At 35.8% G+C, this 23,064-nt stretch overlaps 1 protein-coding gene across 12 annotated transcripts in view; it reads left to right on the top strand.

Moving 5' to 3' along the window:
* The window catches only part of HYCC2 (hyccin PI4KA lipid kinase complex subunit 2), a 77,790-nt gene extending 60,949 nt beyond the window's left edge, over positions 1-16,841 (top strand). For 10 of the 12 annotated variants that reach the window (XM_035710706.2, XM_035710703.2, XM_049106621.1 and 7 more), the window contains 3 exons: positions 3,636-3,795; positions 4,549-4,716; positions 9,007-16,841. In XM_035710706.2, the coding sequence (XP_035566599.1) occupies positions 3,636-3,795; positions 4,549-4,716; positions 9,007-9,605 (927 nt within the window). In that variant the 3' untranslated portion in view covers positions 9,606-16,841. The remainder of the gene's footprint in view (positions 1-3,635; positions 3,796-4,548; positions 4,717-9,006) is intronic. The other 2 variants (XM_049106623.1, XM_049106622.1) reach the window with 1 other exon arrangement.
* Positions 16,842-23,064: the final 6,223 nt, after the last annotated feature.

Raw genomic sequence — 23,064 nt, 5'->3', positions numbered from 1 at the left:
TTTTTATTAAATATACCTGTGCTGAAAGGGGCACTATTGAGTGAATATATTCAATATATAATATATGAGGCAATCTAAATCATCGCAGGAGAAAGGTTTATTCCATAACAATAGGTTAACTGTTGGACAGAAAACAAAATTGATTTAAATCCTCTACTACCACATATCAGAATAAAGTTCAGATAAATTAAAAAATTAAATGTTTTGAAATCCTTTAAGAAAAGAAAGGAAAAGGTTAGGAGCACTTACTCAAATTTCTAGAGATGGAAGGATTTTCTAAGCTTAAGTGTTGGGACAAATCACTAAAATAGGATTGAGTTCTTTTCTTTGACCACATGAACATCTAAATTCTAAACCACCAGTTTTTTTAAAAAACAAAATTAATGTGTACTGCACAGACTGAAAAAGATTCTCAACAGACATGACAAGAAAGCCAGTTAGGATTTTGTTCTATATAAATAAAAAGATTTAATACTCTTGCACAAACTCAACATATTTCTAAAAATTAAATATATTTCTAAAAAATCTTTCCATTACCAGTAGCAGTATAACACAACCCTGTACATCCTTTTGCAGAAGTAGTTCAGTAACATGTATACGTTTTCTTTAACCCACCATCCCATGTCTAACAGCACATCCCAGAAAACTACTTTGAAAGTTTTTAATGTATTAAAAGCACGACATTAGTGTCATTTCTAATTACAGAGGAATCAATACAAGGTGTTTCACAGCATAGAATAATTAACTTTATGTTTGCTTGATGAAATTATAGATTCAAAAAAAATTTTTTGAAGATTTTATTTATTATTCATGAGAGACCCAGAAAGAGGCAGAGACATAGGCAGAGGGAGAAGCAGGCTCTTCACAGGGAGCCTGATGTGGAACTTGATCCCAGGACCCTGGAATCATGCCCTGAGCCAAGGCAGATGCTCAACCACTGAGCCACTCAGATGTCTCATATTCAAAAATTTATACTAAAAAATACTAGTTTGTGTTAAGTGGTCAAGCAATGTACAATTATTTTTTATCTGGACAAGACAGAGGCAACATACAAATGCTAATGGTTACTCAAGTGTTTCAAATATGAATGGTTTTTCTTTGCAGTTTTTTGTGTTTTCTAAGCTTTTTATAGTATAATGGTATTTTAAGAATATTATTTATGCTTTTTTACTTGTAACACTTTAAGAGTACAATTTTTTTATCTAGATTATTGGCAGATACATATCACTAGTGTAGATTTTAATTTTTTTTTTTTTTTTTAATTTATGATAGTCACAGAGAGAGAGAGAGGCAGAGACACAAGCAGAGGGAGAAACAGGCTCCATGCACCGGGAGCCCGACATGGGATTCGATCCCGGGTCTCCAGGATCGCGCCCTGGGCCAAAGGCAGGCGCCAAACCACTGCGCCAGGCAGGGATCCCTCATAGTGTAGATTTTAATTGTAATTACATTAGTTTACATTTTTTTTAAAGATTTATTCATTTATTCTATAGAGAGAGCACAAGTGGGAGGGGCAGAGGGAAAGGGAGAGTGAATCTCAGGCAGACTCTGTGCTGTTACAGAGTGCAGTGGAGGGCTCAATCTCACAACCCCAAGATTGAGACCTGAGCCAAAACCAAGAGTTGGACACTCAAATGACTGCACCACCCAGGCATCCCAAGAATACAAGTTTTAAAGCCATTTTCTTTGTATTCTTTATATTTTAAGCTAACTGTAAATTTATCAAAGTAGCATTTACTTTAAATGCATTTAAACTGTAAATTTATCAAAGTTAATTCTTTGCTATTTGAATTTCCATTTTTTTTCTCATGTCAGCAAACCTAATTTTACTCTCAGGGTTACATTAAAGCAAATGGATAACAAGATAAAATAATTGTACAGTATTATTATTATGATATATTTGTGAGATTCTAAATTCATACTTTTCTCCTTGTAACAGTCTTACAAATTAAGTAGAGATGGCATTTCCAGGGTAAAATAAAGAGATTAGTAATTTCTAGCCTAGAGCAATCCTTTGTTGTGGAGGGTCCTTGAGGGATCCAACCAAGACCCCAAGGGCCATCTTTTCTCTGTTAAAATCTAGAGCCAGGGAGCACCTAGTTGGCTCCGTCAGTTGTGTGCCTTCGGCTCAGGTCATAATCTCAGGGTTGTGGGATCAAGCCTCATGTCAGGCTCCCTGCTCAGTAGAGAGTCTGCTTCTCTGTCTCCTTGTGCCTCTGTGTGCTCACTTGCTTTCTCTCTCTCAAATAAATCTTAAAAAAAAAAAAAAAAAAAAAAAAAATCTAGAGCCAGGTGGTAAACAGAGTAAATAGTTGGCAGGTAGAGAAACAAGCATCATCTCTATTCCTGATAAAATCTAAATTGAAAAACTTAACCTCCCCACCCCTGTAGTTGTTGGAGCAGCCTCCTGGAGAAGTTTGAGTTGGCAGAGCTGGCACACTTGTCCAGGTTGCTGCATTCTATTTATCCTTTCCAAGTGGAGAGGAAGGGAGAAAGATAGTTCTCCAGCTCAAGGTCTTTGCTAGATTAGCACTACTCAATTAAGAAATGTGCATCAGGGCAGCCCCGGTGGCGCAGTGGTTTAGCGCCGCCTGCAGCCTGGCCCGGGGTGTGATCCTGGAGACCCAGGATCGAGTCCCACATCAGGCTCCCTGCATGGAGCCTGCTTCTCCCTCTGCCTGTGTCTCTGCCTCTCTCTTCGCTCTCTCTGAATGAATAAATAAATAAATCTTTAAAAAAAAAAAAAAAAAAAAGAAATGTGCATCAGTTAATGATAATTACTCTCCAGCCAAGTAATTTCCTCTCTTTGTGGAGGGAGTAGAAAGTGGTGTATAAAATGCCAGATATGTTTAGGGAAAATTTCTCATTGTGGAAACGAAGGAGTTGGGGAATCCTTGGGTGTCTCAGCGGTCTAGTGCCTGACTTCGGCCCAAGGTGTGATCCTGGAGTCCCGGGATCGAGTCCCACATAGGGTTCCCTGCGTGCATCTTGCTTCTCCCCCAGCCTGTGTCTCCACCTCTCTCTTGCTCTGTGTCTCTCATGAATAAATAAAATCTTAAAAAAAAAAGGGGGGGGGGGACAAAGGAGTGGAGAGAAGGCTAATTATTTTTTTTAACCAGAGATTAAATTTTGCATGTTATTTTCATCTGAGGAATCAAACTTCTAAATTTTCTTTATCAGGGTTTCTGTCTTTGAAATGGCTTTCCTCTTTGAACAACTTTAAGGGATCTGTGGGGTGTGTGACTCATATTTTAAAAGTAAATTCTCGTTTTAAAAGTCTACCTAAAGAAATAAGAACAGGGGCCCCTGGGTGGCTCAGTTGGTTAAGCATCCAACTCTTGATTTTGGCTCAGGTCATGATCTCAGGGTTGTGAGATTGAGCCCTGTGTTGGGCTCACAGCTAAGCATGGAACCCACTTAAGATTCTTTCTCCCTCTCCCTGTGTACCCCCCATAGTAAAAACAAAACAAAAATACCCAGAACAATGGAGGTACTAACTTTTCTGATACATTGTACTTTTATATTTTATAGTACCAGGATATATATTTTCAAAAAATTATGAAACGTGAAATGTAAAATAAGTGTAAATTATATATTCAATGTAAATACGTATAGACTTTATATTATCATTTTAGGTTGCCAACGCCATGAAAAACTCATTACCATTTGATGCTCCTGATTCTTCACAAGAAGGCCAGAAAGTACTTAAAGTGGAAGTCACTCCAACAGTGCCGAGGATTTCTCGGACCGCGATTACAACAGCTTCAATCCGTCGTCATAGGTGGAGGAGAGAAGGTGAATGCAAAATTCCTATAGTGCATTCATGGATTCTAGCAAATTTATCCCTGTTTTTATAGTCTAGGTTAGCACATGATATTTATCTAAATCAAAATAAATTCAGGCATTTAAACACATATCTAGTGCTATATTTAAAAATGAAACAATTTTACTTTTATATAGAGTACTAGAATATTTTTTATGAAGTAGAAAGATGTTATTTAGACTGTTCTATGAATGTTAAAACAGAAAATAAGATCAAGTTAATTTTTGTCCTTTTTTTGGTACTAATAATAACAATAGGAAAGAAGTTTTTTTAAGCCTTAATCATAATAGGAAAAAAGGTGCATGAATGAGCACTGTGGGAGAAAATTCTATAACTGACCAAACCAATGATGAAATATAAGCTATCCATAAAAGAGTTAACTATTGTATTTTCAATTTTTGTCTTTGCTTTTCCTTTTCTTGGAGGTGCTGAATCCAGCAGTATTTCGTAGGCATATGGTACTTGAATAGTCCAGCTGTCTTGCCTAAGATATATTAATTGCCACTTTAATGATCCCTATTTTCCTGTGCTATTCATTTGCAAACCTCACATTGTTCATCTGCCGCCTTATGTGTGTGCATGCTGTGCACACACATGTAACTATATAAATAGTGTTTGTGTTTTTATCATATCCATATATACATTCTCTTATCTGCCTGGGTCAAAATGCTCAGAAAAGAATAGAGCAGCACAAAAGCACTAAAATTTTATATGTTGAATCCCAGATGGCTTTGACTTCTCAAACGAGGCTGACTCGAGTATTCCTGGCTCCCCGATCCAACACGGCTCCACTGACCTAGGGATCAAACGTGTTCAAGAGGGGGAGGTGCTGGTGCGCAGGACCCCTGAGCACGGCTCACCGGAGCCCAACTCAGCAGCAGCCACAACAGAGGGTAGGACAGAGATGAGGAGGCAGAAGTCAGTGAGGCAGTTGCTGGAGAAGGATCCTGGCTCTCTATCCCCAAGCAGAACATCATTCCATTCTAGTGTGTGTTTCCACTACCCCAGGGTGTATTAGCTCCTCCTTGCAAAGCACACCTCCCCATATGCCTAGCCGCCAGGTCAGGTACAATCTTTAGTTACCATTTGTGCTGGCCTGGAGTCTGCATTCTGTGTAATCCAAGAACAGCTTGGCATGGCTACTAACAAGGCAGAGTCCTGTTTCCAAAAGGTCTGCAAATGCTTGGGATTTTTTTCATTACTGAGCATGTTTACTCTAACTTTAGGAAAGGGAAAATGCATCCAATGGACATGAGCCTTTTAGTCATTATAAAATGATTTCCTTTATATAATAATTTACTCTTTAAAAATGTGTGAAGAGAGTTTTAAAACATTAATATCATTTGAGAAATTGGACTAAAGTGGAGCTGGCCGATTTATCTCTAATTCCAGGTTGGTCAGTTAACAAGAATTTCTTAACTCTTTGGCAGAGTAAACCAGTATTTATTGCTTTTTGTAATCTGTGGGTCAAGTTACCTGGTCTAAGTAGTGAACTACTGGCCTCTTTCCTCTCTAAATGTGCTCTATTGGTCCACACCACATTTTATCATTTATTGTAAATAATGATTGTCCTATGTAGCTCTCAGATAATTGAAATGTATTATTTAGAGTTCAGGTATCCTAGTAGATCCTTGTTTCTACAATGTAGGTATTTCAAAATGAGAATTTTTCTTACCCCCAAATCATCAGCACCACCACCACTATCACCGCCACCACCATCTGTAAAAGAACACTTCTCTCCAATAGGAAACTATTTATTTGCTGTTTTACATGTGATGCCCATAGGAGTTGACCTTGTGAAAGAGGGAACTGTAGCCTAATGGTTTTTCATTATTTAATGTTATTGCTACCATGGAACCGTTATATTAATTAATAAAATATAGCAAATAGTTTTAAAATAGATTATATATTTTTTACTTAAGACCAAACATATATGAAGCACTTACCTTCCATATTAAGGAAGTCTCTTGCTCTTTGGTGCATTAGAAATTTGAGCATGCTCAGTAAGAATCTAAATCTACCTTCTGTTCCCTTGCCCATTTGCCCACATTGACCTTAACTTCATTTAACAGTGTTGCATGTGCATGATCTAGGGACCCAAAGGAGTAGGTGCTGTTTTACAGAGATCCTTTGAAAGATGCAGCTTTCCCTTTTCATTTCCTATCTCTTTATGTTATCCTGAGTAGTCCAAGGGCATAAAAATAAGTGTATGAATAGATGTTGAACCCAGAGTTGGCCTAAATTGAACAACAGCCTGTCTCTCAACATTCCTAATCACTAAATGAGCCGCTTGATATATCTACTACCATGGTTAGAATGTTTGATTATTTGTGCTAAATGTAGTACTGTGTTATGATAATTAACATTCGAAATCCTAGAGACTATGGGATTAAGTTGAAATATTTCTTCCAGTTTATCAAAAGTCATACTTTGAAAAAGGAACCAAGATAGTAGTTCTTTTAAAATATCCTATTAAGGGGTGCCTGGCTGGTTCAGTTGGTAGAGTGTGCAACTCTTGATATTGGAGTTGTGAGTTCAAGCCCCACAATGGGTGTAGAGATCACTTAAAAATAAAATCTTTAAAAAAAAAAACAACAAAATATCCTATTAAATATTAAAATATTGTATTTTAAAATATCTCCTATCACTAGTAAAAATTTCCATTTGTAAAGGTTAGGTATCACCACAAGGAAAGAGAAATAAATTCCTTCAGTGTTTGAAATTTCTCAAAAATTACTTTGCTTTTTAATCTAGATTAATTGTATCATTAAATCAATGTTAGTAGGAGGTAAATTTATAAGGAAAGGGAGACATGAATAGAAAAGTTCAGTAAAGGGGTGCCCAGGTGGCACAGTTGTTGGTTGAGTGACTGACTCTTGATTTCAGCTCAGGCCATGATCTCAGGGTCCTGGGATTGAGCCCCACATTGGACTCCCTGTTTAGTGGGGAGTCTGCTTATCTCCCTCTCCTTCTGCCCCACTTGCTCTCTCTCAAATAAATAAATCTAAAAAAAAGAAGTTTATTAAAGATCCTTTTTTGTTATCATCCCTGTAGATCATGAATAATATTGTTATTGCCCATGGAGAAAATTACAGAAAGGAAAAAAGTTGTGAGACGTAACTGCCTTTTTATTCCTTGAGGTTTTTTAAATAGAAGGAAAGAAATTACTAAAACCTGTGAAGAGTTTTGGTAATTCTGAAGTCTGCTGGAGCTTTTGTATTAATATCAATATTTGGCCTTTTAAAAGAATTTTCTAGTATATGGTTTTAAGTCATTTTACAATTAAAATTATATTTGTTATATGTTGAAATTGAAGGGCGAATATAAGCCAATCACCTACCCTTATCCTTATTGTCAAGTAACATTTTATTTGTGACTTTTAAAGTTGGGTTTAAAATTATTACTAAACTGAGGACAATGCCTGTGATTAAAGCGTAGTGAGTGTTCTATTGTGTTCAAACAGTATTTCTTAGTATATTAAATATCAGTAGCTTCTCTTGCATGATGGCTTTTATGTTATCATCTCTTTTATGGTCATATTGCTTGGGCATCAGACCTGCATGAGGCAAGATTTAGGCGCTAGCACTAAGTCTCTCAGTCTCCTTTCCTCGGTATATATAGATATATATCTGATGATACATTTCTATTCACTCTAGTTTTCTATTACTGATACTAATTGTGAACCAGTAAATATCTTTTCTTGGGCATTCTGGAGTTCTTATAGTAACCCTAAGAAAATTGCTAAGATGATACCATGTGAATATAATATAAAGTTTCATTTTGAGTTATAGTACATACTACTCTTGAAGAAGGGGTTGAGAGAAGTGGTGTCAGCTGCATTTTCATATGGCTTTGCATGATGGTTGAAGATTATTAAACTGCTGGATATAATAACAACATGCCTTTTGCTTTAAAGATAGCCTGTTTCGTTCTTCTTTTGAATGAAGGAAATAACTAATTCATATAAGAAAATATATCTAAGAAAATATTTTTATTTTTCCAGGTACTATGTTAAATAAAGATTGTGTTTAAATATTTTATGTATATTTTATTTAAATAACCTGTGTCTCAAAGTAATATTTGCTTAGAATTCTTTCCTAATGTTTTACCATAACTGTAATATTGATATCTGTATGTAGATTCAGATTAAACTTTCTTGCAGTCTGGCAAACATATGTAATGATGTAACAAATGGCTATGTTTTGAAAGAAGCAAATATATTACTTTCTAAGAGAGTGTTGATCCTACTTTCAGTAAGAGAATTGGGCTTTCTGGAAAACCCAAATTGAATATATACGCTTCTCCCCTTTTAACAAAATCCCAAGATAAGGATTATTTTGTTAACTGCAGTTCCTGCATGAAATTTAATGGGACACCATAGTATTTTGTGATTATGACAATAATACATCTCAAGACTAAAAATCTAAATTGTTGCAGCTACATAATATAGAAAGTAAAAATCTTTCTTAACTATTCCTGCTAGTTACTCTGATAATCAAATATTTTCTTCACATTAATTGGTCAAGAAAATATGAAAGCTAATGAATAGATATGCCCATAAGACAAAATACAAGTATGAAGTTACTGGAAACAATGTACAGTTTTTTGAGTTAGAAAATCTAGTAATTCTATGTTAAAAGTTTTAAAGCCATGTAGAAGCACTTAGCTGTTGAGTAAATATAAATTTTTACTGCCCTTAAAAAGGGTTTGGCTTGTAGGGAAAATGAGTTTGGCATTATTCTGGGTGACTGAAATTAGAGGGGTCTCTTTTGTACACTGTTTTATGGTGGGCTAAGAGAGATAAGAGGAAAAATTTTTGATTTTTTTTTTTAAAGCAGATATAGTCACCTCAAATAGACAAGGGTATATTATAAAGATTTGTAACAATGTATTTCACCTAAAGTTGTTTTATATGTGTAAATATTGAGATGCTACGTTCGTTTGTGGATAGTGTTACAGAAACTGGACTAATTAAAGCTGAATGAACACAGTGAATAACGTATTAGAATTCTGTGTAGATTAAGCTTTCTTCCCCTGAATTATTTAGGGGAAGTGTTGACAACAGGGCCATTGCCAACCAATAGCAAACATTACCCAAGAGATAAGGTCAGTTGAGTTTTTATTCACAGTTCCTTTTTTTTTTAAATTTAGCTATTGCTGAGTTTGTCTGATTTGTTTTTTAGGTGCTGAGGGTGTAAATGGAGAAGAGTCGGTAAACCTAAATGATGCAGATGAAGGATTTTCATCAGGGGCTTCCCTCAGCAGTCAGCCAATTGGGACCAAACCATCCTCCTCTTCTCAGAGGGGAAGCTTAAGGAAAGTAGCAGCTGGGCGTTCAGCTAAGGATAAAGAAACAGCCTCTGTCATCAAATCCAGTGAGAGCCCTCGAGATTCAGTCATTCGCAGGCAGTATGTACAGCAACCAACTGATCTTAGTGTAGATTCAATCGAGCTGACACCGATGAAGAAACACCTGAGCCTGCCTGCTGGCCAGGTGGTGCCAAAAACCAATAGTTTAAGTCTAATCCGGACAGCCAGTGCTTCCTCAAGCAAATCATTTGACTATGTAAATGGCAGTCAAGCAAGTACCAGCATTGGGGTTGGCACTGAGGGAGTTACTAATTTAGCAGCTAACAATGTTAATCGATACTCAACTATCAGTCTACAGGAAGACCGGCTAGGTCAAGCTGGAGAAGGTAAAGAGCTCCTCAGCCCAGGAGCTCCCTTAACCAAGCAGTCTCGATCCCCAAGTTTCAATATGCAGCTAATATCCCAGGTGTAGTTCTGACATCCTCTCATCTTTCTGCTTACCCTTTAAACTGAACATTTCATTGTATAAGAAGACACTTCATCCCACATTGTGAAAATATTGGTCATCGTAATCAGATTTGATTTAGTTTAGGTATCTTCATACTGTATTTTGTATGGAAAGAGCAATAAGGTTTTCTTTTTTCTCCTTCCTATATCTTCTCTTCACTTTATTCCTTGTAAATGTGTTTGTGAAGCAGTATAAAATGTATGCATTTTCCATGCCTTCCTTTCTCCTTGGGTGATGTGCAATCCATCGTAGGCTGATCGGTCCCATTTCAACACTGTGAGACTGAGAATATGTTAGAGGAAATGGTGTATATGATCCCTATGAAATGATTCTTAGGCTTTTGTTCAAAAAAACAAAACGGGTTTGTTCTCATAATCTATAGAACTATGGAGATTACTGGATCATATTTTTTTCTCTTTTAACCAGGAGTGCCTCAGAGATTCTGCTATGACTTTGGACTTCTCTGAGTCTGTGCAATTTTCTTGAGACGCATGGGGAAAGGTGGTAGACTGCTGCACTTTTTCATTAAAATGTGGGTGGTTCTTCCCTCCCCCCCCCCATCTCCTTTATCTCGAGGATACAAATGTTCAATAACTGAGGCATTTAAATCAAGTTATGGCTCCCTCTTTTGGAGGGCAGGGCTCAAAGTTGTTTGTGTAATTGATAATGCACTTTCTCAGTGGCTTTACAGTCATTATTAACTTGTCTTCCCCTCCTCCCCACAAGGACATAGGTCATTTCTGTCCTTAAAGTTTGAACAACTAACAAATCAGAGAATCCAAGAGGCATGTTCTATTTCCCAGGAATGATTGACACTTTGGTGCTGGGGTTTTGTGGGGGGGAGGGGGTGGTTTTTGTTTAGCTTCTGTGGGACTGTGTGTGTGAGGGGAAGTTTTGATAGGTTTTTTTTTTTTTCCTTTGTGAGCTGATGATGACTGAAGTAGAACAAGTACGTCTTCAGGTAAAGAGAGGGATTTCTCAACCCGCTTTCTGTGATGTCAGACTATTGGAGAAACCCTTTCAGCTGCTTTCTAGATGTACCTAAATTCAGTCAGATATTTTGGATTAAGAAACCCGAAGTCCTGATAGATCATATACTCCAAGGAAATACATCAGGGACAGATAATTGGCTGAAAACACTGATGCTTCAACGTGACACATTTTTATAGAACATTTCTACCAGGGGGTACTGACTTGATTTCTCCTACAAGGACCACACTGCCTTTGTGTTAAATGTAATGCAGTTTGTGTAACTTCTAATCATATATCTGCAAAAGTTTCTCATTTTTATAAGACTTTGAAATCATGCCAGTAAGCTAGATGTTGAATGTATGTAATTAGCATTTGGTATCTTGTGTTAAGAGGCTACAAAAATGCATTATTAGTAAAAAAAATTTTTTTTAGTTCTGACTTGGTTGGGTGAGATTTCAGTATAAATTCTTTTGGGTCTCAGGCTCTAATGCCTGATTGAGAAAGAAGAAAATATATTGGTTTTTGAAAAATCACTGTATTGTGACTTGAATTGCTATACATTATCCTTCCACAAAATACATCAGAGCTATTAGTGCTTTGTACATTTAGACATTTTTATTTTATTGTGAAAGATAAATATACTGAATTTATAGAAAGCAAGTATTCTCCTAATTAACAAATTTTAAAATATTATCTCTATCAATTAAAATTACAATAGATTTTGATAAATAAAGTAACCAGAAAAATGCCTCTTGTTTTTTTCCACATCTGAAAATCTACCCCCTCCTCCTCTTATTTTATTGTAACAGGGTTTGTTTGTTTTGATTTGGAGGGAATTTTCAGATGCTTGTTTGAATTTGGTGGTCTGTAACTTTTCAGCTCATGTGAAAATGGGAAACTAGAACCTAAACTAGTACAACTAGTACTACTACTACAACATTGCCAAAGTCTGGGATAAAGTTAAAAGTTTATAAATAGAAGTGTATTGGGTGTGTGTGTGTGTGTGTGTGTGTGTGTCTGTCTGTGTGTGGTGTGTATATGTATATATCACAAAGACCTATGTTAGCTATCCCTTCTTTTAATTTAACCCAAGGGATGTCAGATAAATGAGTTTGAAAGCAGCCAAAATAAATGAGATGTAGAGATCTATAATATACTGAGGAAAGCAAAGTTTCAGGTAGGAAAAGAAAAGAACATTGTTCTTTTCATGGGTAAGATCTTGACCATGGCTGGAGGTCACTCACTTTATGGCCGAAATGCCTGGTTGATTTAGGAGGCTGGCGGGTTGTTTTGAATTCAACAAGTGGTGTGTTTATTGGCATCTAAACCTAGTATGATTTAGTTAAAGCACACACAGAAAAAAAAACAAAAACAAAAAAATAATATCAAATTATAGTAAGAGCTGTAATAAACATAATAAATCTCCCTTTCATTCTGTTAAAAATCTTAAAAGTTGAAAAGTCAGTTTTGGAAAACTTCAACTTAGAGGATTTCATTTTTCTTTTTTTTTATGGATTTCATTTTTCTGTACATGTGTACATGTATCTATTTTGTATGTATAACACACCCATTAATGTTTCATGACCCTGTGACATTTTGTTCTTATTTTAAGTTACGTGATTTGGCCTTAATTGAAGAAACATTTCATTTAGCTCAAACTGTGCATTCAGGGTCTTAGAACAGATTTTCTGTGCAAGATATAATTAAAATTTAGTTTAATAAACCATAAGTCAAATTTTCTAAGAGATGTTTTATATTCATTTGCATTATTTATTGTTATTGAATTCAAAGTAGTTTTCAGATATACAACAGCTGTTACAAATATATACCAGCAATAGTCATACTTTATTCTTTAGCAACCTGTTGTATACCTACTGCCTTTCATAAGAAAAAGTCTTTCCTTTTATGGAAAAGCTCATTACAGAGAAAATACTTGTTTTCTATAATAAAACAATTTGATTGATGCCATCTATGCCAGGTTGGATTAAGAAATACAAAGAAATATCTGAAGCTTTTGGTAACTCTTCTCTACTACATTAAGTTTAAATTATGTTACTTAGAAATGAACCTAAAATCTAAAGTATAAAAAGCTAACTTAGATGTAAGATTTTTAAATATAAAAATATTTTGGGAAGCTGAAGGAGGACGTGGTTATAATTTGAAATCCTGACCCTTGCCACCAACTCTTTTTCTCCCAGTTACTCTTCTGTGCCTGTGTATTATAGAGTCAGAATCTTTGTGCTAGATGAGACCCTAGAAATAATCTAGCTAGTCACCCAGGGTCCCCTCCCTAAATATCTGTCCTCAGGAAACTGAGGCTCAAAAAGGTTGTGACACGATTAACGTCACATAACTAAGAAGCAGAGCCAGAATATAACTCCTGTCTCCTGTCAAATGCGTATTAACACCCCACTGCCTCCCTGTACTCATACTATGGTAAATGTGGTAACACTCTCCATTTCTGCAGTTCTTTACAGTTTTGGTCTAGTAGTTGGTGAGTATAGCACATTAAGAAAAGTATTAAATTCAGAAAAAATGTAGAGTAATAAACATAGATGGGGAAGTGTTAGAAATGTAGGTATCTATACCACAGATGTAAGGATAGATACATTTTTCTTATTCTAATTTATGCCTTACTATTTTCTGCCACATAACAGTTGTATGCTGCCATTTTGTAGTTGATTATATTTCTGCGGATTTATTTAAGTGCAAAAATAAACCCAAAGAAATAGCTTTGATCAGTGTTTCTAGCTATTTTAAAGTAATTTTTGAATCAGCCAGCTTTCAGTCACCTATGTGGTAAGTTAATTGTGTTGCACAACGGAGTATTGCGAAGTAAAGATTAAATAAATTTAAATCCCATTAATTTCTGATGTTGAAAAAAATTGAACCTGACTTGTGCTTTAGAATAGATAGATACAAGCAATATTTCCTTATGTGGTTGAAAAAGGTTTATAGCGTGAAGCTTCTGATTCCATAATGGAATGGTGACCGTTACGTCATTTAAGGTGTATATATCATATAAAATGTCTTAAATGCGGTAGTCTCAGCTATATAAGCTCAATATTTCCAATGTATATTCTCAAATTCCACTTAGTAGCTTTAATTGTAACTATTTATTAGGCACTGGAATACTGAGAATACTTTCAGATTTTTTTTTTGTTTGCACTATTTTTGTGAATATTTTAATGAAGTGAGATGTTTCTGCTACCTCACTTTGTGAGGTTTGTATGGGTCCATTTTTGAGTACTTTAGTTGACAGTCAATTGTTTCATTTAATTCTCTGCATGTTCATTTGTAAATTTAAAAAATTAGTATCCGTCTTTAGGGGATAGTATACTATTTATATAAACACTGGCAAGGAGAAGCTCTCTATTTCTGATCTTGGATTACAAAGTAAGTTTTTGTTTTAATCAGTATTTCAGTTATTTATTTGTTTTTCAGGGTAAAATGTTTTAATAAGTCATGCCAGTGGTCAGAAAAACTATGAATTTTAGAGTAACTTTTCTATACTATGGCTCTGTTAAAGTCTGAATATTGGACTTTTTATCTTTCAAGTTGAATGATGATTGTCATGTTTCAAACCACTAAGTCGGTTGAGACACTTATTTGTAATACTTTAATTTTTTTAAAGTGCTTTCTAGAAACAAGTTATTTGAAAACCAACTAGAAATTATTGATAAACTAGGATTAGAATATTTGCCAGATTAGAAGATGGAATGCAGTGTAAAATTGTTAACAGTGCTAATAAAATCATGAGTCACCAGACTGGTACAAGTTTGCATTTCCAGGGTGGCCATGTTAGTGTTACCTGCATTATGTACTTAATGGGTATATCATACTGGCACTGAATATACATAGGAAATAATATTCATAAAGTCAACCAATGTGCACTTAAACTATATTAGATTTTTGGTGGTGCCAGAAATCTGTATGGTGATCCTGCCATTAGAATTAGTGGAGTCTTCATCACCCAACCTTGCCCTACCCATATAGGCACATTCCTTCTACACCTGACCACACAACTACAGACTTTGGAAACTTCAGTCACTTCAGTATTTTTGTAGTCTTAACCGTTTGTCAAATGAGAAATATACACAAGAGCAAACAGTTCAGGATAGAAGTTAGAAAGCTGGGAATGATGTGAAATAATAACTGGCAGCATAGTACAGAAATGTAGGTTCTAGATTTTACTTTGGATCTTGAGAAAATGTTTACAAATTAAGGCACATTCAGATGTCTGCTATTAGGCTTACATAGATTTTACCAAAAAATAAAGTGTAACTTACAGTATATAGCAGTCTTTTTATAATTGTGTATCTGGAGGTAGGTTCAATAAGGAAATTCTTTTATTTTCAAAGAGAAATGAATTGGACAATCCATCCCCAACTACAGAATTGATATCAAACAAGTTTGCTGTATTTGAGTGTCAACAACTCAGTGTTAGTTATATCAGAGGAAATTCCTTACAACTTTGTTGATTATAAAATTACCAAAGAAAATTTATTAACCAAATATAATTTTTAAAGTACTTAACTGCTAAGGAATGAGGTCCCTTTAACATAAAGGATTGCTTTCTAGCCCTGGGGGAAATAAATACTATAGGATTCTTTGACCTGCAACCTAGGTATACAGTACCTACAAGACTCCATTTGGGGTTTTCTTATGTCAACATTTTATACCTCCAGCAAAAGTACCAGTTAAGTCCAAATATTATTCCTTATGACACATTTTCATGTCTCCTTAAATTAAGGATTCTGCTTGTCAGTATTGAATAAAAAAGGGGATATTCCTAAAATTGGTGTATTGTATGATATTGTGGCTTTTTAAGAATAAAATTGAAGGGGGGATGTTATGGAAATACACCTTTTAAGTAATGGCTATTATTTCCAGTAAGTATAATATTGGCTAGAATGGTATGTTTAACATAATTTATGTACATGATCACTCTGGGTGTTTTTTTTCTTGGCAAAAAAAAGCTAAAATAATTCATTTTTTAAAAATGTATAAACCCATAAGAACTACTGGGTTTACTTAAGCTATTAAGTAACAATATCTTTGGAAAAACACAAAATGGAATTATATATTAACTAATGTTGCAAACAGGTTTTGTGTATCTTTTTCCATATCTGGTGATAGTTAAAAAGTAATGAATGTATTGATCAGCTATCTTGGAAAGAGAAGATTGCCTAACAATTACTGATGTAGGTTTGGATTTTAAGTTTCATCATCCAGACTGAATTGGGAGATAAGCTCAATGCTCCATGTGTTGTTTAAAAAATATTTTGGGAGTGCTTGGCTGGCTCAGATCGTAAAGCATGCAACTCTTATAAGTTTGAGCCCCGTGTTGGGTATAGAGATTACTTAAAATCTAGTAAAAAAAAAATGCATAAATAAATAAAATATTTGTAGTAAGTTCAACTACTTTACAGTGAATCTTTTTGATTCTCATTCTAAAAATTATGCTGACTTTACATTCATTGTAACTAGTTAAGAGAAACAGTTTTTATGGTGCAAAGATTATTTTCCCACAATTTTTCTCATAATAATTAGGCTCTCCTGAGCTACAATTTCTGAAGGGTTTTTATTATAGCATTGTACAGTGTGATCTCTGTCAAAATGGACGGGTAAACAGGAGATATCCCACTTTCATATGTTTGCTTCATAAAAGGGTATGGAATGTATAGATAAGCTCTTGGTTTGTTTGTTTTGTTTTGTTGTTTTGTTTTGTTTTTAAACCAGCTTCCAAACTGCAGCTTGATATAAATTTCTCAAGTATTCAGAGAATCATGCTGGTTAAAATTTTAATAGGATAGGCATGAAGAAAATACGATTTCTATTGACTGGTGTCCTTTCAACCTAGGACTAGTGAAAACTTCATTTTTTCAGAGCTGAAGAAAAAAAACGCACATTTAAGATCATATTTATTGGTGCATGTAAGCCATTATCTTAACTGTCTTACTGAATTGGTTAATGCTGTTGATTGTTGAAATGTGAAACATAGTCACTGTTGACCTTGTAAATATCTGCCAGAGATGAAAAACTATTTTAATTTATTGTAAATAAAGATGTATAAAATTATCAATCTGCAATGCAGAAACATATCTAAGATGTTAAATATTGTGTTTCTTGAGAGATGTGTAATTTTCCCCTAGATGTATCTAGTAACATTAAGAATGTAAATTTTCTTTTGTACAGTATAAAAATACAGCTTTATTTGGCTTTTGACCGGATCCCCTGAGTTAATTTTATATCTTACCTAAATTTGATACCTTAAAATGGTCCTTCATTGTATTTTTTTCCCCAAAGCATGCCATTTTATTTATGTCTGAGCTTTTTGTTTATAGGACACCCTATTAAGGCAGTTTATAGAACTAATTAAGGCAATCTATGAAACAGCTATAATTAATTATAGAACTAATTACAGCAATATATAAAATAACATGAAGGCAGAAAAGTGAAGTTAATACATAAAATGTGTGCCATCCATTTCTGTATGTTATTGTTGACATACAAATTTATCTCTGAATTTTATTTTATTTTTTAAAGATTTTATTTATTTATTCATGGAAGACACAGAGAAAGACAGAGACACAAGCAGAGGGAGAAGCAGGCTCTGTGCAGAGAGCCTGATGTGGGACTCCATCCCAGGTGTCCAGGATCAGGCCTTGGGCTGAAGGTGGCGCTAAACCGCTGAGCCACCCAGGTTGCCCTATCTCTGAACTTTAAAGCAGCCAAATGTAATGAGATTACAAGACTTTCAGATCCTTAATATAAAACAAATCAGTTTCTCAGATGAAGCACAACTGTTTCTAGAACCGAGATGTTAGAACTAATTTTCTCTCCTAAGGTCCTTATAAAGAGGAGTCAATATTATGACAGTCATTTACACTGTCTTCAGCATTGTATGAAAGTGCCTGTTGCCCATACTCTTAACATGGTTTTCTAGTCAGTCAACTTTTTGGTCTTTCCCACATTGTGTTTTAAAAAGATCCACTTTAGCCTTCTCTTGGAACATAGGTTGAAAGAAGAGCTCAGCCCCAGGCCCTCTTTTACTTTCTTTACATCTACTTTCTAGAAAAATCTCAGGCCTTCCTTTCCCCACCCCCCACCCCCCATAGCTATTATTTCTTACTTATGGACCAAGACTTTATTCTCCCTTTTATATCAGATCCAAACATATAAAACATTTTTAAAGTATCCTGTTTATTATGCCTTAATCCAAAATTGTTGATAAAGATGAACAGTTCCAGAAGAGAATAGCGTAAGGCAACTCACAAAGCCTGACTTAATTTGTTTTTGCTTTGACTCAGGATCTGTGCCAGATAGGGAAGATTGGATTCATCAGTTTGACAGTTTCCATTTTTTTTCCTTTTATTAAAAACATATTTGCCCATTTTGAAAACCTTAGAAAATACATGGGACACCTCGGTGGCTCAGCGGCTAAGTGTCTGCCTTTGGCTCAGGGTGTGATCTTGGAGTCTTGGGATCATGTCCCACATTCATGGAGCCTGCTTCTACTTCTGCCTATGTCTCTGCCACTGTCTCTGTGTCTCTCATGAATAAGTAAATAAAATCTTTAAAAAAAGAAAAAACAAGGCACAAAAGGAAAAGCCACTTTTTAAGGTACTGTAATGAAATAGTGATAGTAGAGACCCTGTCCTGCTAACACATAATATGTCTATGGTCCAGATCACAATTTATGGTCCAGAGATTCTTCCCACATGAATTAATAACCTTGGATTTTAGGACATCCCAAGCACCATTCTAACCATTTTTAAGGAAAATACGAAAAAATCCGTACAATAGTATACAAATACCATCACTCTCCTTTTATAAGAAAAGAAAGGTTCAGGGCACCTGGGTGGCACAGTTAATCGAGGCCCACATTGCACTCTCTGCTTGATAGGGAGCCTGCTTCTCCTCTCTCTGCATGCCGCTCCCCATGCTTGTGCTCCCTCTCTCACTATGTCAAATAAATAAAATCTTTAAAAAAAAAAAAAAGTTTCATCTGTCTAAGGTCATAGAGCTAATAGGTAGTACAGCTGGAATTGAACCAGACACACTCAGGCTCATGGACTTGTGCACCTAACCATCGTAAAATGCTGCTTCATACAGATGCTGCTTCATACAGTTGATTATTCTCAACTACTAGTATACTTGTCCTATCCCCACAAGGCCAAGGCCCTTGTAGGAGATGGGAAGGATGGGGAGATTCGATCTCAGTAGAACTAGGTTACTAAAAGTAAACGAAACCCATGGAAGATTCAAGCCCTAATAACCCAGGAATGCACAGTTAGAAATTTACTTACATCCTATGTATGGTTCCAATTGTGTACTACCCTTAATTGTATACCATTCTCAAGAGGAGAAAAATAGATTTTCTGTGGTTTGTATGAGGAACCTGTATTATGCTTTAAACCAGCTCCTTTGGTCTCTTTACAGGCCTTAGCCCCATCCTTCCCCTGCAAAAAAAAATGTCACCAAATTGCTTGGGAGGAAATCAGAATTTTGTTGGACTTACTTATAATTACTTTATGATTTAGTTTTTTTAAAGATTTTATTTATTCATGAGAGACACAGAGAGAGACAGAGACATAGGCAGAGGGAGAAGCAGGCTCCTCACAGGGAGGCTGATGTGGGACTCCATCCCCAAACTGGGATCACGCCCTGAGCCAAAGGAAGATGCTCAACTGCTGAGCGTCCCAGATTTAATATTGTTTTGAACAACAAAGGAGAGGGTACAAATATAGTCTTTTGTGTTTGGGTTTCTAAAGGTCTAAATCTGGCCCTGGATCCTAATCCAAATAGGATGGATATAGTCTGTATTAACAGCCCTAGTTTTCTTCAAGATGTTACATAAAAAGGGGTGGGACTCCCTTCTAAAACTCACTTGAAGGACCAATCCACTTTTGGCACTTTAACAATGTTTAATACACATTAGGAATGAAACATTTTTTTATGGCCAGGTCATGCTGACCAATACAAAGTTAAATTCTGAATCATTGTATAATTTAAAAAACTCAAAAATACTTTTTTATTCTCCTCAACATTCAGTAGGAAATATCCCCATTTCCTCAAAAATAATCAGAATTTTAAGAAATCTAGATATTTACTAACGACTTATAAGTAATGGCTTATGTACACTAGAAAACTGTCTGTATTGAAGATTATATTCTAAAGCTTATTTCCCAGAGTGTGATTTATTATTATGTGTCTATTTTTTAGGGATTAATATGCCAAATCTGTCATTACTAGTTTGTGCCTTATGAGGGCTTCATCATCCCTGGTGTGAGAAAATCCTTGAGATAAAGTAGGATTTCATCACTGTATTCTCTTATTCCTAAATGTTTAGATAGAAGTAATCACTTTCTCCTGAACAGGATTGAAATCAAATTGGTATCTTAGAAACTCTGAGTAGAAATCATTTGCTGAAGCATCTGTGACTGCCATTTTCGACCTGTCATACCCTTAGGTATGTGTTTAATGCATAGTTATGTAGGTAATTTCACATTTGATAAAAAATTCATTGTCCCTAGCTCAGTGGTTCTTAACCCTTGCCACACATTAACATCATCTGGGAAATTTTTTCTTAAATTCTGATGGCTGGACCACATTTTCAGACTCTTTGGGATTGGGATCTAGCATTAGTAGTTTTAACACCTCCCTAGGTAATTGTCATATGCAGTCAGCACTGAAAACTCTTCCTAATCCTATAATAGTCTTTGGCTTTCATAGCTAAGCTTTTCTTCTTCCACCTAGAACCACTGACTCAATTTCTTTTCCCTAGAGAAATACATAAAACAATAAATGCCAATATGAGAAAGAGATTAGTCCAGTGTGTGTGTGTATATAACTTGTTCTTCTCAGTGCTACACTCTGCCTTTTGTATCCGCTTACTTCACTGAACACTATAGGCATCAATACAACTTCACTGGCCCCAACCTTAAACCCCCAACACTTTGAGGTCCTTCTACTTTTTGGCCTGCTTACTTTCTTATTCCCTTCAGTTTCTGTTCCAAAGCTTCATCACTTGATGTACCACTTTATCAGGAGCCTCAACTTTTACTACATCAAATGGAGGCCATAATGCTAGAAGGTTTTAATTTCTTGTTTTCTCCCATCACTTCAAAGGACAAACTATAACTACAACTATCTTCATCTACTTAACTGCCTATCTCAGAAGATGAGATACCTCACTTGGTTTTTTTTCTTTCTTCTTTCTTTCTTTCTTTCTTTCTTTCTTTCTTTCTTTCTTTCTTTCTTTCTTTCTTTCTTTCTTTCTTTCTTTCTTTCTTTCTTTCTTTTTTCTTTCTTTTTTCTTCTCCCTTCCCTTCCCTTTCCTTCCCTCTTTTCTTTTCCTTTTTCTTTTCTTTTCTTTCATTTGACAGAGCACAAGCAGGGGGAGCAGGAGGGAGAGGGAGAAGTAGGCTCTCTGATGAGCAAGGAGCCTGATCATGATCTGAGCCAAAGACAGGCGCTTAACCAACTGAGCCACCCAAGCATCCCACCTCACTTCATTTCTTATTTTGGTCATCATCGTAAGGCAATTCTTTTATTCTCCCTTTGACTTTATACACTGATGATCCCTAGATCTCTTTCTCTTGATCTCTTGGATGAATTTCAAACTCTTATAGCCACTGTTTGCAAGATAATTTGATCTCTTTTTCAAAGGGATTTCAAAGTCAAGATGCCTCAAGCTAAACTCTTTCCCTCTATCTGTAATTTTTTATAGCACACTGGGGAACTGATACCCAGACAACCATGCCAGACAGCTGGGACTTACAACTTCTTCCTTACCTCTATATCCAGTTTCCAAATCCTGCTGACTTGGCCTATATTTTAAATTTCAAATTCCTTTCTTTCCAGTTTTATTACTATAGCTCAAACTCCTGTCTTTATCTTCATATCCAGACTGCTTTGATAGTCTCCGAATTAGACCCCTGCCCCTCTTAAAACTTATCTTCATTAGTGATTAATATAAAACACCTACCAGTCCCTGGTTATAATTATTCAATGGTTCCATCATAGAGGATAAATTCTGTCCTTTAGCCTGAGGCCTCCCATTCCAACAGCTATCATTTTTAACTTTTACTTAAGGTTTAAATTAACACCAAACTGCTTTGTATTACCACAGTTTGTAATACCATACTCTCTTCCTGAAATCCCTTTCCCACCGTTATTCTCTATCATCTGTAGTTGGCTTTCTGTGTGCTGCCTTTTCTCTGCTTAGTAAGCTGAACTAAGTGGTAGCAGTCCTAGTAGATCTCAGCAAATTCTATCCTTGCACTTAAACCTTATTGTGTTGATTTTACCTTTCTACCCAGCAAGAATCTAAGTTCCTTAATGGTAAGGAACATATCTGGGCACTATATTCCTGATACAAGTAGGTGCTCAAAGTTATCTGAATAAACTGAACTATCCAAAGAAAAAGACTGAGAGAAATGGGACACCCAGCTCCTTCCCTCTATTTTCCACAAACATAAAAAACACCACTCAAACCAAGGCCTCTGAGTCCATAGATTTTGCGTTGATCTGAAGAGATGAGAGTTTACATTATAGAAACATACTAGTTAAAAATTCAGTAGGCCTGGATCTTCAAATTTTTAAGAAATTTTCAAGCACTTTATTGTTAACTGTTGACTATGTTCTTTCCTCTTCTTTTTTTAAAAGATTTTTATTTATTCATGAGAGACACAGATAAAGAGGCAGAGACAAAGGCGGAAGGAGAAGCAGGCTCCCTTGGGTAGCCGCATGTGGGACTTGATCCCAGGACCCGGGGATCACACCTTGAGCTGAAGGCAGACACTCAAACACTGAGCCACCCAGACATCCGTTCTTTCCTCTTCTTTGCTCATTCTTCCCCAGATTCTTTTTTTATTTCCAATGTAGAGAAAATTATCTTTATCCTTTGTTTTCTTAAATTCTGCTAACCAAAATGGAATATTGAGGGATCCAGGCTACCCTCATTTCTTTCTCAAATGGATTTCCTTTCTTTTTTTTAGAGAAAAAAATTTTTTTTTCTTTTAAAGATTCTATCCTTTTATTCATGAGAGACACACACACACAGAGGCAGAGGAGAAGCAGGCTCCATGCAGGGAACCCAACGTTGAACTCGATCCCAGGTCTCCAGCATCACGCCCTGGGCGGAAGGTGGCACCAAACCGCTGAGCCACCCGGGCTGCCCTCCAGGGGATTTCCTAAACAGCCTCCAAAATGATGGTTTCGTCTCTTCCTTCCTTACACTCCCACTCTTACCTCCTTTATTCCGTACAACTCTGACTAGTGCACCAAGGGCCAAACTACTCCTCAAAACAACAGACTCCACTTTGGCACTTGCTTGTTGGCCCTTTATGCACCTGCCGTATTGATTTGGGCTTTCTACCTGGAAAATTTTACCCTTCCTCTTTGCCTGGCTTAAATCTACTCAACTCTCAGTTTAAACATCTCT

This window comes from Canis lupus, chromosome 37 (genome assembly GCF_003254725.2).
Source record: "Canis lupus dingo isolate Sandy chromosome 37, ASM325472v2, whole genome shotgun sequence".
In the NCBI taxonomy this organism is placed as follows: Eukaryota; Metazoa; Chordata; class Mammalia; order Carnivora; family Canidae; genus Canis; species Canis lupus.
This window is presented reverse-complemented; position numbering and strand designations above follow the sequence as displayed.